The 17,839-nt window shown below is 39.2% G+C and overlaps 1 protein-coding gene across 1 annotated transcript in view; it reads left to right on the forward strand.

Moving 5' to 3' along the window:
- The window catches only part of mmp24 (matrix metallopeptidase 24), a 128,484-nt gene that overhangs the window by 89,349 nt on the left and 21,296 nt on the right, over positions 1-17,839 (forward strand). Inside the window, exons 6-7 of the mRNA XM_041783323.1 lie at positions 3,289-3,450; positions 9,174-9,388. Of these exons, the coding sequence (XP_041639257.1) occupies positions 3,289-3,450; positions 9,174-9,388 (377 nt within the window). The remainder of the gene's footprint in view (positions 1-3,288; positions 3,451-9,173; positions 9,389-17,839) is intronic.

Raw genomic sequence — 17,839 nt, forward strand, 5'->3', positions numbered from 1 at the left:
AACTGATAAGATTATGTAGGTCACTGGTCGTTAGGCCTTATGTTCATCCCTTGCTTTCCATGCTATTTTTGTGAACCTGGTATCTTAAGACAACCATGCAAAAGAGATGGATTGGCCAAATTCCATGTCCGTCATTTGGCAGATTCATCTTGCCTCTCTGCATTCAAATCAGGATGGCAGAGGTTGCTATGGAGAATTGGACATCAGTATTAGCTAAACCATTCAAATGCCACTAACGAAGCAGTGGGCGAAAATTGGGGTTAAATGCCTTGCCCAAGGACACATCAACATATGACTGCAGGAGCTGGCCATCAAACCCACAACCTTCCAACTGACAGCTGACTCTATCTACTGAGCCACAATCACACCATTCTTGTGAAAATCTCCAGAAGGCCTTGAGACATCTTATTCAAACTTTGTACAAATATCCACTCCCACTCAGTAATAGACTCATTAGATTTTATTGGTCAAAAGTCAGTGGTTAAGGTCACTGGGGATAGTTTTTATCTCTTGCTTTTGAATGCAATCCGTGTCTTGTAACCTCTTTGAGGTGTTTTCTTCAAACTTAAATTAACGTCCACCCTGATTCAAGACTCAGGTTGTAAGGTCATATGGCAACATGCTCATCCCTTTCTTGTAACCATACTATCTTGAAAGAAAGAAAGAAATTTTATTTCGGTTCACTTGAACAACTAAAGCAGTTTACGGGGGTCATGGTGCAAAATCTAAGTTTCCAAGCAAACCGAAAGGGTGTAGGCAGAAGCTAAAGCTTATTAACGCCTACCCCTCTTATTTTACAAACAACAGAACCATCACAGAAATAAGTGCATGGCAAGAACAATGCAGAAGCATTGTTGTTCTTTACATCCATTAGTACATTCATTAGTCAATTAAGGCATAATGACATATTCATATTAACTTACATTATTCATGGTGTATTTCAAAACCAACTGACTTTTATACAGTTTTTTCAGCCTTACCAATGTACTGCATGTTTTTACAATATCTGAAGAAGAATTCCACAAATTCACCCCTCTAACTGACAGACAATGAGATTTGACATTTGTGCGTATCTTTGGTTTCTGAAAAATAAATGTTCCTCTCAGATTGTATTGACTGTCTCTCGGTATGAACAACTTCTGGATACATTCTGGCAATCTTAAGGTATTGGCAATTAAATTAAAGACATGTGCTGTTAAATGGTCAAAATCATTTAGCCAATTAGCCGGCGGGAGATTTTGCTATACGGTTAAGCTAATTACCTATAATTTTTCATAAACAGGGGCTTGAAATTCTGGTCTAAAATGCTCTTTTAAACTATAATGAGCCTTCTGCCAATAGAGGCCACTTTTGCTTCAGTTAATGGCCGCTACCTTCCTGTCAGAGCTTTCCTCTGGCACTTCACCGGACGTAAATATGAGATGCTTAGCATTTAGCGTGTAGCAGGAACAGCATGGTATGAGAGGGTTTTTTTTTTTTTTTTTTTTTTTTTAATTAGAAGACAGAAATAACGTGGTATGTAGGCTGTTGAGGGTTGAGCACAGATCTAACTCAACCAAAGTGAAAAGAGGCCACACATCAAAGCATTAATCTGCAAAGAGGAATTAAGGTTGGTGGAGCTAGCTGCTAATGTTAGCCCTGCTGTACAGAATACATTATACCTGCTGACACAATGATCCTGTGAGGAATTTGACCGTTTCCTAAGTATTTTCTTCTCTTTAGACTAGTCCTGGGGTGTCAAAACTATGGCCTGGGGGCCAAATGCAGCTCAGGGACCATTTTTGATTGGCCCCCAGCAAATTCTGAACAAACAATTTCTCAGCACAAGGCAGTGCTTCCATGCTAATTCTGTGACAAGAATTTAGTTTGAGTTTTTTGTGGCTAAATGAAAACAACACTGTAAATGGAAAACTTATTGGCATTGAAATAATTATGATATTTTGATTTCTAATGCCCTGATGGATTAGGAAGGCTAATTGCAGAACCAATGGTGTTTAGAAGCAGAGCTAGTAGGAGCCGAGGCCGACAAGGGCCCCCTGAAATCTGACTGGCCTCCCTAAAATCCTTAAAATGAGTGGCTATTTGCCTTCTCAGCCATTAACTATCCATTTAAGCATACCAATCACAAAGCATATCTTCACCATCATGCGATTATTTATCTAACTTTACTATCCTCAAGGTGAGGCATATGAAAGTGGCCCCACCATGCTTATGTATTTTCGTATGCACCCCTCCATGGAAGTTCGGACACCCCTGGACAAGGTGATCAATTTGAATGAGAACTTACCCATACAGGGAAATAATATCAGAATATCCTTAAGTTAAATAGCTCACAGAAGCTTACAGTATAAGCATCAGGTGGTAGTTCTAGTTTTATATGTAAATTTCAGAGCAACCTGACATAAGAATGGCTGGTTCTTGGCCACCTTAATGTACATGGAAATTATTAACACAAATATTTTGGGTTATTTTAATAGAACATTTTCATTTAGTCATGTTCAAGGCTACTATTTGAGGAGTGCAGTTACTAAAATAAAATCTCTAAGTCTGTGTTGTTTGTTTTGCGTGTTTAGGCTCTCAGCTGTGTTCATGAGCAGAAACATTGAAACTATGAATCATCAGATTGTGGAGTGGATCTGCTTAGATGTGTTCATATTCTGAATTCAGCTTGTTCATGAGCACAATTTAAAGTCTTGGAGCAGCAGCACATTATTTATACAGTCACAGATTATAAATTTAAAATCTCACTTTGCGCAGTCATGACTTTCACTTGATGTGGCAGGGAACAGTGTGCCGCACTCCAAAGTAATCCCCATCAAGCACCAGCGTTTGAAGAAGTGGCTCATGCCGGACTTTGAAAAAAAAAGAAGTGAGCTCCAGATTCTGGAGCTGACAGTCGCCTCCTTTAGCCACAAATTCTTCTTTTGAAGTGTGCTTCATATTACACTGCTGATGAGTCAACAGCATCACAGACTAACTTTAGCTCACTTCTGCAGCCTGTTTCTATCTCTGCTCCTTTCTGCTGTGTTACACTGGAGAGCCTTTGTTCCTGCTCAGACAAGAGGGAGATGTTAAGTTGGTAAATTATTTCAAAAACTGAACACAAAACCAGGAGAAAGGCCGTCAGCAGCACAAAGTGTGTTTGTCAGTTTTAATGCCAGGATTTCTCTGAAGAGTCCTCCCCTTCTCTTTGTTTATATTTTTCTTTCTTTTCCTCCTCCCTCTCTCCATCGACTCTCTCCAGCTTTTGTTTCTCACGTTTCTATTTATGTCTTCCTCTCTCTCCAGGTAATGATTTGTTCCTGGTGGCGGTGCACGAGCTGGGTCATGCGTTGGGTTTGGAGCACTCCAACGATCCCAGCGCCATCATGGCTCCTTTCTATCAGTACATGGACACGCACAACTTCAAACTGCCGCTGGACGACCTGCAGGGCATACAGAAGATTTATGGTGAGTTTTTCATTTATAAGGCAAATGATCGTTTCCACTGCTCTGATCAATGTATTATTTAAGATTGAGGAGACAGGACAGTGGGCATAATCGGATTTAGGGAGAGACCACTGGCAACAAAAAGAACTAAACTGACCTTTGTCTGGTATTTCAGATGAATTATTAATGAACAGTGATGGCCAGTAACATGTTATGTATCATGTTGCTGATTTATTATAAAAGTCTACTGTGTTTTACCACTTGAACTCTTAAGCAGGAACAGCTGGGGTGTACTTTGTATCCATGAGTCAGTGAACACAAAAGGAAGGTATATCAATACATTTTCTACCATTAAAACATAATTTGGATTTACACTTCCCTGAAAGAGTATTGGAACACTGAGGCCAATTCCTTTAGTTATGCTGTGGACTGAAAACATTTGAGTTTGACAAGAGATCAACATTTCAGCTTTTATTTCCAGGTGTTTACATCTGGATCTGATACACAACTTAGAAGACAGCATTATTTGTCTGAACCCATGTGATCAAAAGTATTGGCACACGTAACTGGCAAGTGTGTCCTATTACATTGATTATTCAGACGATTAATAGTGCTGAATGTCTACATCTAGTTTCAGATTTGAGTTTTGCCTGTGCAGACTGCATTTATAGTTAGAAGACTGAAAATCAATCAGAGCCACTGCACAAACATTGGCCATAGCCAGTACAACCATTTAGACTGTCCCGAAGAAGAAAGAAACCACTGGTGTACTCAGTAAAAGCTGTGAATGGTTGTTAGACCAAGGAAAACAGCATCAGTGGACAACAGAAACATTGTGAGATCTGTAAAGAAAGACCCTAAAACAACTGTTAGTGACATCAGCAACAACCTTCAGAAGGCAGGAGTGAAGGTATCACCATCTACTGTTCACAGAAGACCTCATGAACAAAGTACAGAGGCTACACCAGAAGATACAAACCACTCATTAGCAAGAAGAACAGGAAGGCCAGACTGTAATTTGCCAAAAAGTACAGAAACCACCCTCAAACATTCTGGGACAAAGTTTGATGCACTTATGAGAAAAAGACGAGCCTTTACCAAAGTGATGTAAAGACTAAAGTGTGGAGAAAGAAAGGATCTGCTCATGATCATCATCAAGCTCATCTGTGAAACACAGTGGAGGTGATGTCATGGCTTGGGCTTGCATGGATTCTTCTGGGACGGCCTCATGAATCCTCATTGATGGTGTAACACATGATGGCAGCAGAAATGAACTCAGAAGTCTAAAGAAACATTTTGTCTGCCAATTTAAAGAAAGATGCAACCAAACTGATTTGGGGATACTTCATCATGCAGCTAGGTATTGACCCAAATCACACTGGCAAAACAACAAAGGAGTTAATCAGGGGCAAGAAGTGGGAGGTTTCAGACTGGCCAAGTCAATTTCCAGAACCTAAAACCTAAAGAGCATGCATTTTACCTGTTATAGATGAGACTGAAGGGAGTAAAAAAGGCTGCGGTGAAAGCCTGGAAAAGCATCACAAAAGAAGAATGTAAAAGTTTGGTGATGTCAGGATTGATGCAGTTATTGCAAGCAAAGTATTTGAAACTAAATATTAAGTCTTATTCGCTTTAATCTAGTTTAAGTCTATCTGTTCCAATACTTTAGCTTGCCTAAAAAGTGCTCTGTTACAAATAATGCTATCTTCTAAGTTGTTTATCAGATTCAGATGAAAATATCTGGAAATAAAAATTGAAATGTTGATCTCTTGTGTCATATTCATCTGATGTCAGGCTTAAATGTTTTCAGTCTACAATGAAGGAAAAATGAAGCCTCACTGTTCCAATACTTTTGGAGGGGGGAGTAGCTGCAAAAAGAGGGTGAACTTCATACTAAAGTGCATTTATTTGAGTACAGTGTCATTACATTCGTTGATCTAACAGTCACGTGGCTGAATACATTTGTCCACATAGTGTATCTTATCTAGAAAGGATAGCCACCATAAATAGCAACATAACTGGGGATGATTTCACAGAACTCTAAATGCTTGTCTTAAAAAATTCTGCAAATAAAAGTAAAAACATTTGACTTCACTTCAGACCTAAAAGCAAAAACTTGCCAGAGCAAAAACAGCCTACCTTGACTATGAATAATTAATCTAAAAGCCCAGAGTGATTTCTAAAGCAGCGTCGTCCTGCAGCAAACAGCTGCATGAATGCATGAATGTGAAGCAGGTTCAGGCTGATAGTTATACTCTCTGCTCTGCCTGGAAAGAGAAAAATTAAAAACACAAAATGCTCGACTTTTTTTCTTTTGCTTTGTGCTCACAACCGGGACACTTTGTTCTATTTCAGAGAAACAGCTTCACATTAGAGTCGAGCCTTTTCCTTTAAGTGAACACAGAAGAGTGAAGGTCTGTCAGAAACAGAAACACCTCGAGACGCCTTCTGTCTGCTCTGAAATAATCATGATAGCTTCTGTTGTAATGTGTTCTAACTTTTATTAGTGATAAAAAGACTCAAGGAATCAAGAAAAAGGAAGCACATATTAAAGTTCACATGCTGGGTGAGAGGATGTGTTTTATTGAAGAACATTTGCATCCATGTCACATGTAAATCTCATAATGTTTTATGTTTAATGAGCTCTGCTCCACAATGATCCAGATAACATAAAGTATCTGTGACATTTATAATTGGATTTTCCTTTTGTTACTTTGGTCCAGTTTCTTTAAGCCTCAAAGCAGGAAGCTTATCTTTGTCCTTCAGAACAAAACATGATCTTAACATGAAAGGTCGGGATACATGGTGACATTTAGAGGCAGTGTTGATGGGAAATACTGGTCAGGTCGTTCATGTTCAGTCTGTAAAATAGACCCTGTTTCTGTGGAGACTGTCTGTTGTTTTAGCTGCTCTGTTCATCTTGCACCCTTAACGGGTGGGTTGGTATTTTTGCAGCATGATTATAGAGGGAGTCAGTTGAATCGCTACACTGGAATCTTTATTGAAAACCTGGCAGGAGTGTCAGCATGGAGCAGGCACTGCAGTCAGGGGTCATAAGTACCAGAACATTTAAGACTCACAGACTGAAACATCAGTGACTCTGTAAGTGTGCACTATGTTTAGATGTCACCTAGTCCTCAGTAAGACACGATTATTTACCTACGCCGATGAAATCGGCAGGAGGTTATGTAAAGGGTTCCGTATCTTTGTTCGTGTCTTTGTTTCTTTCTTTCTTTGTATGTGTACAAGATAACTCAAGAACGGAAAGTCGGATCTTCACCAAACTTTCAGGGAATATTGGGATAGTGACAGGGAAGAATCGATTAGATTTTGGTGATGATCCGCGCACCCATTCGGTTTTTCTCGCACTTCGAATTTTGAACACCATAGTAATCAATGGGAGCGTGAGTTCCTTGGTGGCGCTGTTTAGGCGTGGGTCTGCCACCTCAGACGGCCATTTTAGTTTTTATTTTATATTGTTCACATACACAAAAAGCAATAAAAATACTACATGTATTTTTACCACTTTTTTGGCAGTCATTTTCCAATCAGTTTAAGGCCTTATCATGACTGTCAATCAATCATTAACTTTTTAAGAACTTAACCATTTCAGTGCCACAAAATTGATCTCACATGAAAAAACTGTACATATGATAAAAAAAAAAGATATTATTGTTTATTTGTGAATCAATAGCAAACCTGATCATAAGTATCACATTTTGATTATGGGGAATTTAACCATTCCAATGCCAGTTGGAAGAAAAAAAAAAAAAAAAGGGTTTTATATTGTATTAAAAAAAAGTTGTTGTTTTTTTTCATTTTGTCTTTGAAATGGATTTTCTTTAAAGGGGTTATTAGGCATTTTTTACATTTTAAAACATCGTTAAATTTGGGTGTAAGTGGACCAAAAATGGACGGCATACATCTTTAGCAGTTACAATACTACATTTTTTCCGCTTTTTTTTTTTTTGGAATAATCAATATGAAACTTGATCATAAACGTCAAATATTGATTAGGTTTTTTCAATTTCAAGATTTCAACAAATTGTGACACTCTGGTAAAAAATGGACACCATTGCAGGTAAAAAATACATTTGATACAACTTCTTTATTTTGCATTCGTCAATCAATATCAGACATGATCATAAATATTTCAATTTCACTTTTATTTAAAAAAATCCAGATTTTTGTATTGTAAAAAAACAATATATAGATATATATTTTTTCATACACTACATGCAGAGTGAATTTTTAAATGGGATTATCACCGCCTTGGTGAGGTTGATAAAGAGTAACAACAACTTTTATTTTTATTCTTTTTTTTATTTTAAGATTTTAAAAACGGTTACATTTGAGTGTAAGTGGCCCTAAAATGAACCCCATACATCAATAGATATTAAAATATGACTTTTTTCCCACTCTGTTTGCAATATTTTTCCAATCAATATCAGACCTGATTGATTGATTAATTTTTAGGAATTCAACCCTTTCAAGTCCAGTTTAAGAGCAAAATATCCTGGATTTTTGTTGTGTAAAAATAACCAAAAAATTAAATATTTTTCATGTACTGCATGCAAATTGGATTTCTTGAAGGGGATTAAATAGTTCCACTCAGGGGTAAGTGGCCAAAGATAACCACCATAGCGTTAACAACAGAATATAAATACAATATACATAAAAATATGTCAGTATTTTGGTATTTATTTTTTAAACAGTATCAACATCAAATGTTGACTCGTTGTTATGCATTTAACTCTTTCAGTGCCAGTTTAATTGCAAGAAACCCTGATTTTTGTAATGTAAAACACATTTAATGAAATATTTCTATACACTACATACAAACTGAATTTCCACGAAGGGGATAATCACAGCCTTGAATATGTTAATAATGAGCAACAACTTTCATTTTTATGCTTTATAAAAAGAATCTTTTTTAATGTAAAGAAAGATTTTAATATATCGTTACATTCAGAGTGTTAGTTGCCAAAAATCAATGCTATACATAAATAACAATGAAAATGTTAATTTCAAAGATGAAAAGAAAGAGAACAAAAGAAAAAAAAATTTTTTTACATTCATTTTTTAATCAATATCAGACCTGATCATCGTCCGGGACACAGACCCCTAGTTCTCCTACAAGGCTGAAAAATCCTAGAGTGCATTCAGCATCTAACGCCATATTTCTATTCACCTCTGTAAACTATCCTACACTGCATGCTGCACATGTGTCTGTAAGGCTGCACAGTCTTTGGTTAATTGATCATTTGGACTGTATTAACCCTGATACTTTCAGAGAATAATAATCAAAAATGGTTTTAATGATACTTAAATTTGAACGGGCGAATAAGTGAGAGATTTATTGGTGTAGTTACAGTTTTTTTTCCCTCATAAAGTAGCAGTTCATTAAGAGGAAATCAGATTATCTTGATCCAGGTCTTTTTTGTCAGAGAGTTACCTTCAGTCTCTTAAACAAATGAATTTGAGTCATAAAAAACTTCTTCCTGTATGGAAATGTGAATGAATCACTCAACAAAATCTTCATCTCTGAGGGCCCAACATTAAACCTCCTGTTCTCACAACTCAAATCAGAGACTCGGTGACTCATATGATTGTGAATCTTTGTGTTGTAGTAGTCACAGAAACACTGAGCTGTCTCCTGAACCCACAAAGGCGATTACGCAGAAAGAGATGAGTCATCACTTCACAGTGGGATAACTTCACTTGTTATTAATCTTTCCCATCAGGCATCCCCACAGCCATGCTGGAGCCCACCAGGCCGTTACCCACGTTACCTTCTCGACGGACGCACTCCACCTCTGAACGCAAACACGACCGTCACTCTCGTCCTCCTCGTCCCCCAGGGGACCGGCCTGCGCTGCCTGGAAACGGAAAACCCAACATCTGTGACGGAAACTTCAACACTGTGGCCTTCTTCAGACGGGAGATGTTCGTCTTCAAGGTGAGCAGAGATGAACCTGAAACATGGTGAACGCAGAGTTAAATCAGGAAAGAGCAAACAGATGCTGGGTGCACTGATGCTCCTCAGATCATCACGTGCAGAGTTTGGTAAAAAAGGAGTTCAATGAAGGAATATGTTTCTTTTAATCCTGTTTAATCTATGGTGTAGGTTCCCAGTGCTGCTACAGTCCTGCTCTTCTGATGGGTGGTTAAATCCTGCAAAGGAAAAGATTTTATTTCTTATTTTCAGTTCATTTTTCTGTGTTCTTGTTTTTGTCTCTTTGCAATATTAGCGAATATCTAAAACACAACATAGCTTTAGTTTACCATTTACCCCTCTGCATCAGTTCATCTGAGAGTAAATTCTTGATCAGAACACATGCAGACGCTATTTCTGTTTCTACAGTCAGCGGTCACTTTATTAGGTACACCTTGCTCGTACAGTGTTGGTACCCCCTTTTGCTTCAGAACTGCCTTAAGTGTTGGTGTTGGACATTCCTCATAAGTTTACAACAGTTTAAAGTCAAATATTTACAAGAAACTAAACTGAAAACAGTGGTTGGGTTTAAACTGTGTAACATAAAAAATCTAAGTTTTGGCTCACAAAATGTTATGACTACATTTTTTTCCCTAAATAAGCTAGTAAATAAGTTAATCTTTAGAATATTACACTTTTTCTTGAAAATGAACAGATCCATCCTTTCTTTTTTTGCACTACTTACCCAGTTTAAGGTCACGGAGGCTGGAGCCTGTCCCAGTTGGGTACAACCTGGCGGGCCCACCCACGGAGTTGGCTGGACCACTGAAAAACTGAGAGAATGTGCCCCCCCCCCCAGTTTTATTTATGTCAGTGCATGTGTGTTGGGTCAGTAGCGTTGGTGTTAGAATCCTGGCTAACAGTTACTTCATGACAGAGCTGAAATGTGAGTCAATTTTTATTGGGTTCTGTTATTGAAATAATTTATTTGTGGTACTTCTAAACCACTTTTTCCATCCAGCACTGTTACATCCTTTGCCACTTTTAACCACGTTTTTCAGCTTCTTGCCTACTTTAGCCACCTTTGCCATTTATGCATTGTTTTGTCCATTTTTGCCACTTTTCGTTCATTTTGCACCGATGTGTTTGGAACTTTTTGTCAGTTGTATCCTGTTTTTGCACTTTTTAAAATTTCTTTTTCCCCACATTTGCAACTTTTTGCCCCTTTCTGCCTTTTTCTGCCACTTTTGTTTTTGGCAACATCTTTTTGCAACTTATGGCTGTATTTTGCAATTTTTTTACCCATTTCTGCTGCTTTTTACCAATTTTTTTCTTTTTTTCAACATCAAATTTGATTAAATCAGCTCTCGTCCAAGAATTTGTCTTGTACATTTTTTCGGAGGTGTGATGCAGACACATGGGAACAGGAGGCTGCTCTGGATGTAATTAACTGCTGTTAGCTGCTGTAGCTGTATAAAACAGGCTGACACTGGGGGATATGGATAAAGCTTTATTAAACATTAAGTGGAGAGGACCAGAGCGGCCGGTCGCTTTACAGCTCAGAATGTAAACATGGCCACATGATGGGTTTGAATCCCAGCGGGTACCGCTGAGCTAAAAATGTGTGCACTCGTTGAACTGAAAGGCTCATAACATGAAAGAAAGTCAGCTCTGTGTCATATGGAGCCATGTATGGAGCAGCAGACGTGCTAGCAGGAGAGTTAATCACTCATTAATGCTAATATCACCAATATCAATACATTTAGAATATTCAAGTAAATCATTTAGAGAGAAAAGTGTGGCTTTCAAATACTTAACAGTGAAGTCTGTGAGAGAGAAGCGGAGGAGCAGGTTAGAGGAGAAGGAAAAATCCATTGTGATGTCTCTGATCTTTAAACTGAATGTTAGAAAAGGTCACAGACCCGTCTATCGCTCCGTCTGTCCGCCTTCCTGCCTGTCGATGTTTGTCTTTCTCCTTTCCATCTGCTCACCTGTCCATATCTGTCTGTCTCTGCTCTGTTGGATTCCTCATCTCGTCTCCTCCTTGCCCCATCTGTCTTCCCCTGCCTTCAGCCGGTTCTTTTCTTATCTGTCTCGCTCTGGTTTCCAGTTCAGTTCGATTCAAATGGGCTTTACTGGCATGGAAAATGTACATTTACATTGCCAAAGCAAGTTTGCATACAGAACACACAATAGATAACAGAAACAGTTAACCCATTTAGCCCTAAAGCCGCTGTTGTAACCTCCATAAACCTGAGGGGTTTCTGGAAAGCAGCACAGGCGTATTTTAGTAAATCAGTCCATTGGTCTTGAAAACCAAGAGGTCATCCAAAAATTGCATTAGGTCTTACAAGTAAAAGCACACCAGTGTGTTATTCAGTATTAAAGTTATATACATGCAAATGCATCTGAACCAGAGAGTCACCTGTGTACATAAGCTTAAATGCACAGTACTGGTATGTATTAACAGTCATTGCTGCAGGGTTGATATGTCTTTGCAACTTCTGTGTTTTATAAATTCACGTTCCCACATAGGTTTGTGTTTAAACAAACACCCTGTGCTGTTTTGCTGGTAGATAAAGTCATTTATAACAAAACTGCATTGGGTTACTTGTCAAGAAACTGCATATGTAGGTAGTTTTAGGCGTGTGTGGAAGCACCAGAGCTTCCATTTGTTCCCTGTATGGACAGCTCTACCATTAATATGTGCCGAGGAAACAACCTGTTCTTTGGAGCTATATATACACATAAGATTTGCTGCTCCTCTGTAGTCTATTTATTTCCTAGTTCTGACATTTTCTACCTTCAGACAACTGCTCATGCTGTTACATACGTCTGTTCACTTACTAGCATCAGTAACTCAGACTGAAAGACTTAGGCTGGGGACGAGAGTTGCCAGTTCGTCCAAATCCAGACCAAGTTTGCTTGGACTGGCGGTTGGAGAGGTGCCAGTTTGCCTCCCAAGTACCAGCAAGGTGCATCCGGGCAAGGCCTGATCCCTGTAGGCCCCTCACTCAGACATCTCTCTTGGTGGAGGTATCCAAAGTTCCAATCCACAAAGTTTTTGCCGAACCAAATCAGACCAATCAACATCATTTGAGGAGAATGAGGCGATATCTATGGATGAGGTTTAGCTGTATCCGAGGCCGTTGGTTGCCTCCTGTGATGTGATAGCTGGGATATAACTCGATATTAATGTCAGGTTTAACAGAAGTGGACCATTTTTCTGTATGAAATAAAGAAAAAAAAAACATTTAAAGCTTTTCATGATGGGAAAGATGTTTTCGGTCTTCTGCCGACCTGCATTGGCATGAGTTTGTGAGAGTTACTGGGGGTGGTTAGTGTTTGTGTGAGGGTTGTATACAATGCTTGTTAGTGGAGTGATTAACTCGGACTTAGCCACAGCAGCAGTTTTGTCAGAACTGATTATTTCCTTATAACCTCTGCCAAGGAGGTTATTTGATTGGGTGCGTTAGTTAGTTAGTTAGTTAGTTAGTTAGTTAGTTAGTTAGTCAGTCAGTCAGTCAGTCAGTCAGTCAGTCAGTCAGTCAGTCAGTCAGTCAGTCAGTCAGTTAGTTAGTTAGTTAGTTAGTTAGTTAGTTAGTTAGTTAGTTAGTTAGTTAGTTAGTTAGTTAGTTAGTTAGTTAGTTAGTTAGTTAGTTAGTTTGTTTGTTTGTTTGTTTGTTTGTTAGTTTGTTAGCAACATAACTCAAAAAGTTGTGGATGGATTTTGATGAATTTTTCAGGAAATGTCAGAAATGGCATGAGGAAGAACTGATTAAATTTTGGGACTGATCCAGATCACCATCTGGATCCAGGAATTTGTGAAAGGAGTCTGTGCTATTGGGAGATAGGGCTAATGGCAGAGCGCTGCGCTGTTACCATTTTACACCAGGAGATGGCGGACATGAGTAACTTCAATCCCAGCAGCAGTTTTTGGGTGCGTTTCCATTCAAAGTGTTGGAGTTTATAGATTTTGAAAGACGCACGCCCGGTCAAGGAGACGAGTCGGAGCATAACAGAGAGAAAGACAGCGATCTGTAGGGAGAATACTCACAATGCTAGGAGGTACAGAGGACTATTCACCCTCTGCCATGACTTCCAGTCATCCGGTGAGACTGTCAGTGCATCTGTTGGCACCCGTAGCGAAGCCAATGCTTTGCCTCATTGTGTTTCCAAGTAATCGGCAAATGCCGTGGTGGGGGGCACATGGGGACGGATCCAGGAATTTTTTAAAGGATTCTTCACTATTGGGAGGTAGGGCTAATGGTGGAGGTCTGCGCTCTCCGAGTGCTTTTCTAGTTAGAACATGGGACAGAGAGCAACACTGAAAGCTCTTCATGACAGAAAAGATGTGTTTTTGCTCTCCTCCCCGTCTGCTTCAGCATGAGTTTGCGATTATTACGGTGGGGTTTACCAATGACTGCTGCTAGCTCAGCGTAAGAAGCTGCAGTTCAATCAGAACTGGTTCGCATTTCTTTATATTACTGGTGCAGAGAGCCACACTGAATGCTTGTCTTGGCAGAGAAGATGTTTTTGCACATTTTCTGATCGGCCTTGGCATCAATTTTAGATGATCAAAGCTCTGCAATTAAAAATCTCAGCCAGCGCAATTTGTCGGTGAGTGGACCGTCATGAATATGGCAGACAGAACGTTCCTCCCATCACCTCCTAAAATGTTTTTGGAGAGTCCTGCCTTTCCCAAATGCTTCCAATGGGAGCTTTTCCAGATGAATGTGAAATACATCCTTGCAATGGAGATAAGAAACAGTTGATGTGGCATGTCAGGTTAGCGCACAGGCAGGCTGGATTCAGTTCAGATCTGTAGCTCCTTTCCTGCATGTCTCCTTCATGAAAGAAGCACTAAAGCTCCAAAATAAAGCTCATCGTACCTCTACATGGTGCAGTTAGACCTCGGCATTAGAGTAAAAGCCTGCACCATGTTTGTCAGAGAAATATAATGATCTTATTTGATTGACATGGCTGTGACAGGAGAGATTTCTTTGTGTTCCAGCATCAGACCATCCTGTGTTTGTTGTGTCAGAGCTGCTGCTGAGGCTTCATTAGAATAATTCATAAGAAGGGTTTTTACTGCCGTGATGTTGTCTGCCTGCCAGACTGAAATGTGGCATCATAAGAGCCATTAGTTTTATTTTCCAAATAATTCGTCTCAGAGGAGCAGTGATGGTGCATGTGGTGTGCAGTGAGTCTTTGCACTGAGGGAGTTTATGGCCTTGAAAAAAAGCAGAAAAAGCCTCTCCAAACTTCAAAACTGCATCATCATCATCGATCAGAAAAACAAGGCTGATCTTCTTTTCTCCTCTGACTCGTGGACAGGGGCGTATTAAGACATAAAGAGCGCTGAGAGCCAGTGGGCGTTTGAAAAGAGACGCTCATTATGAGATGTTTCCTCTCTGAGAAACACTCATGGTTTTTCTCTCTCTCTCTCTGGATATGAAGCATTGATTTTTTCCTTTTTTTCTGTTGGGGTTCACACAGAAAAGCATTAGCGGCCAACGGATGATGCTGGATCACGAAATGGAGTGTAGCACTCAGTAGGGACTGTGTTTGGCTGTGTCCTAGATTCACCGAAGCCAAATGATAATGAGCTAAGATTGATGCTCACCCCCTTCTCTAGCTCTCTTCTTTTTACTTCCCCCACTTTCCTTGCATCACCTCCCTTTTTTATCTCTGGCTTTAGTCCCTTTCTTTGTTTCCCCCCTTTTGCTCGGTGTCTTTTCTTTCCTCTTCTCTCACTTAATGTGTTTTCTTCTTTCTCCCTCTTTTATCCACAGAGATAGGGCAGAGTATCTGCTCAGCCAAACAGATCGTTTGCCTTTTGTCAAATATTGTTTCTAAATTCTTGTGATTAAGAATAAATCTTACCTTAACTTTGTAACCTTTTCAGTTCATCAAATGATTTTTCCCAGCCTTTTCCAGTGAACAGCAACATTTTTAATCAATGTCACATCAGGAGAATATAGAGAATATAGAATATAGAGCAAAGTTAACCAAATTATTGACAGTGTGAGAAACTTCTTCTTGTTGTTGTTTTTATCTCATACACTATATGGACAAAAGTATTTGGCTGGTCTCCATTTGGACACACTTGTGCTCCTAAATGGGTCGTTCTGAAGAGCTCAGTGACTTCAAGTGATGTGACTGTGATGGATGCCACTTTTGCAATAACCTCCTGACACCCGAGCTTTCTTTTGCAATGCATGAATAGTTTTTCTCACTTATTTAGGATCAGCAGGACCTGATAAGAAAAAAAAAACCTTAGCACTATCTTTAAACAGGACGTAGTTTTGACTAAAATATGATGTGAATATATTTTTTGAAGACATTACCAGAAATTCATGTAAAAGTACAAAAATCCCATGAAAATTTCACCGAAAATGTCATGAAAATTCCTGTAAACTTTTAAGCAAAGTACCCGGAATTTTGAAGCAAATTTCACTTAAAATTTCTGATTAAATTCCCCAAAATTTGCACATAAATTGCAACTGAATTCCTGAGAAAAAAAAAGAAAACATTCAAACAAAGCCCTAATATTTCCAAAAAAAAAATGCAAAGAAATTCTACCCTAAATCTGTGGAAAATTCCCCCCCAAAATCCTCCAAACATCCAAACAAAATCTCTGGAATTTCATGAAAATTCAGGAGAAGTTTTGAAGGAAATTCCCTTCCCAAATTTCCAATTAAATTCCCAAAACTCCTGAAAGACATCCCAATCAAATGACTAAAACTTTATTGAAGTTCTGGTGTATTATTTATACAAATCTTATAGCAGAATTTATAACTATGTTGTAGGAAAGCCAAAATGTTACAATGTCCTCACGTGTGCACGCAGGGTCTCAGGAGGATAAGACGGTTCATGAAATGTCAACCTTGCTGGTTATTCTATGGTCAACTCTAAGTGATATTATTAGAAAGTGGAAGCGTTTAGGAACAACAGCAACTCAGCCATGACTTACAGGACCACATAAAAGCCGAGAGGGATCAATGACTCCTAAGGTGCATGGTTCAGAGCTCCTCCACAGGTGAGGAGTTCTGAACTTCCAGTGATATTAATGTAAGCTCAAAAACTGTGCAAAACTTCATGAATGGGTTTCAATGACCAAGCAGCTGCATGCAAGCCATGCATCACCAAATCTAATGTGGAGTGGTACAAAGCAGTGGTTCTCAACTGGTGGTTCAGGACCCAAAAGTTGGTCACGGAGCTGTTTTCAGTGGGGTCACAAATGTCTGCTGGAAAAAAATGAGTCAAAAAGACTGGTGAGTCCGGGTTTGATGGATGCTCGGAGAAAATAACCTGCAATACTAATTTGTACCAACAGTGGAGTTTGATGGAGGAGGGATAATGGTATGGAGCTGGCCTCTAATCTCCAGTGAAGGCCAGTCTTAATACATATGCATACTGGGACATGTTGGACAATGCTATGCTTCCAACTTTGTGGCAACAGTTCCAACATGACTGTGCCCCAGTGCACAAAGCAAGGACTATAAAGACATGGTTTTGGGTGAACTGGAATGGAGATTGTGAGCCGGGCCTTCTTGTCCAATATCAGTGCCTGACTTCATAAATGCTCTACAGAATGAATGAGCACAAAACCCCACTCCAAAATCTTGTGGAAAGCCTCCCAAGAAGACTGGAGGCTGTTATAGTTGAAAAACGTGGGCCAACTCCATATTAAAGTGCATGTATTTGAATACAACGTCAGTACAGTCCCTGTTGGTGTGATGGAAAATACTTTTGTCTTCATAGTGTGTCTTCCCTGTTTGTCATTTCCCTCTATGTGTGAAGCCTTTCTAAATGTTAGGTATTGGATTGGTAGTAAAACTGTCTGTAAATACTTGCACTCTTTTCACATCTCAGGGGGAGCCAGTTGAAGTTTGCATTACTTTATAAAAAAAAACATCAAGGAATAGCCAATCAGATAATACAATGGTCATGATGCTGCAACACTGTGATTGGTTGGGAAGGAAGCTGCCCTCTGGCTTCACACCAATCAAGTCATTGCATGGCATCTGCGTTACTGATGTGAAATAGCAGTTATAGCAATAGCATAACTGCATGAAGGCAGAAGATTTGACGTTTTTGTAAAGGTTTACTAAACTTCCACTACAGCAGCAAAATAAAGCTAAACAGGGATACTGAACTGCTGCCTATGTGGAGATATTCTTGAGGTGGTTTTTATTCTTAACATAACTGTTATTTGTCTGATTTACCTATTAAGCTCACTGACAAAGTTATTTTATCGCCACTGTTTGTGAGCAAAAATGAACAGGTAAAGTTAGCTGACTTGATAAGACTGTGAGCTGTCATAGCCCCTGTAAGTGTGGTCATTTACTTCTTGTCATTTTAAGGTGATATTCTGCCTGGTTTTGAGCTTGTTGAACTGAAATGGGATTGTGTGTTTTATTGCTTACATAAAACCCTCTGACAAACAGAGAGGGGGTAGCGTGTCATGTC

This window comes from Cheilinus undulatus, linkage group 3, assembly GCF_018320785.1.
Source record: "Cheilinus undulatus linkage group 3, ASM1832078v1, whole genome shotgun sequence".
NCBI classification, from domain to species: Eukaryota; Metazoa; Chordata; class Actinopteri; order Labriformes; family Labridae; genus Cheilinus; species Cheilinus undulatus.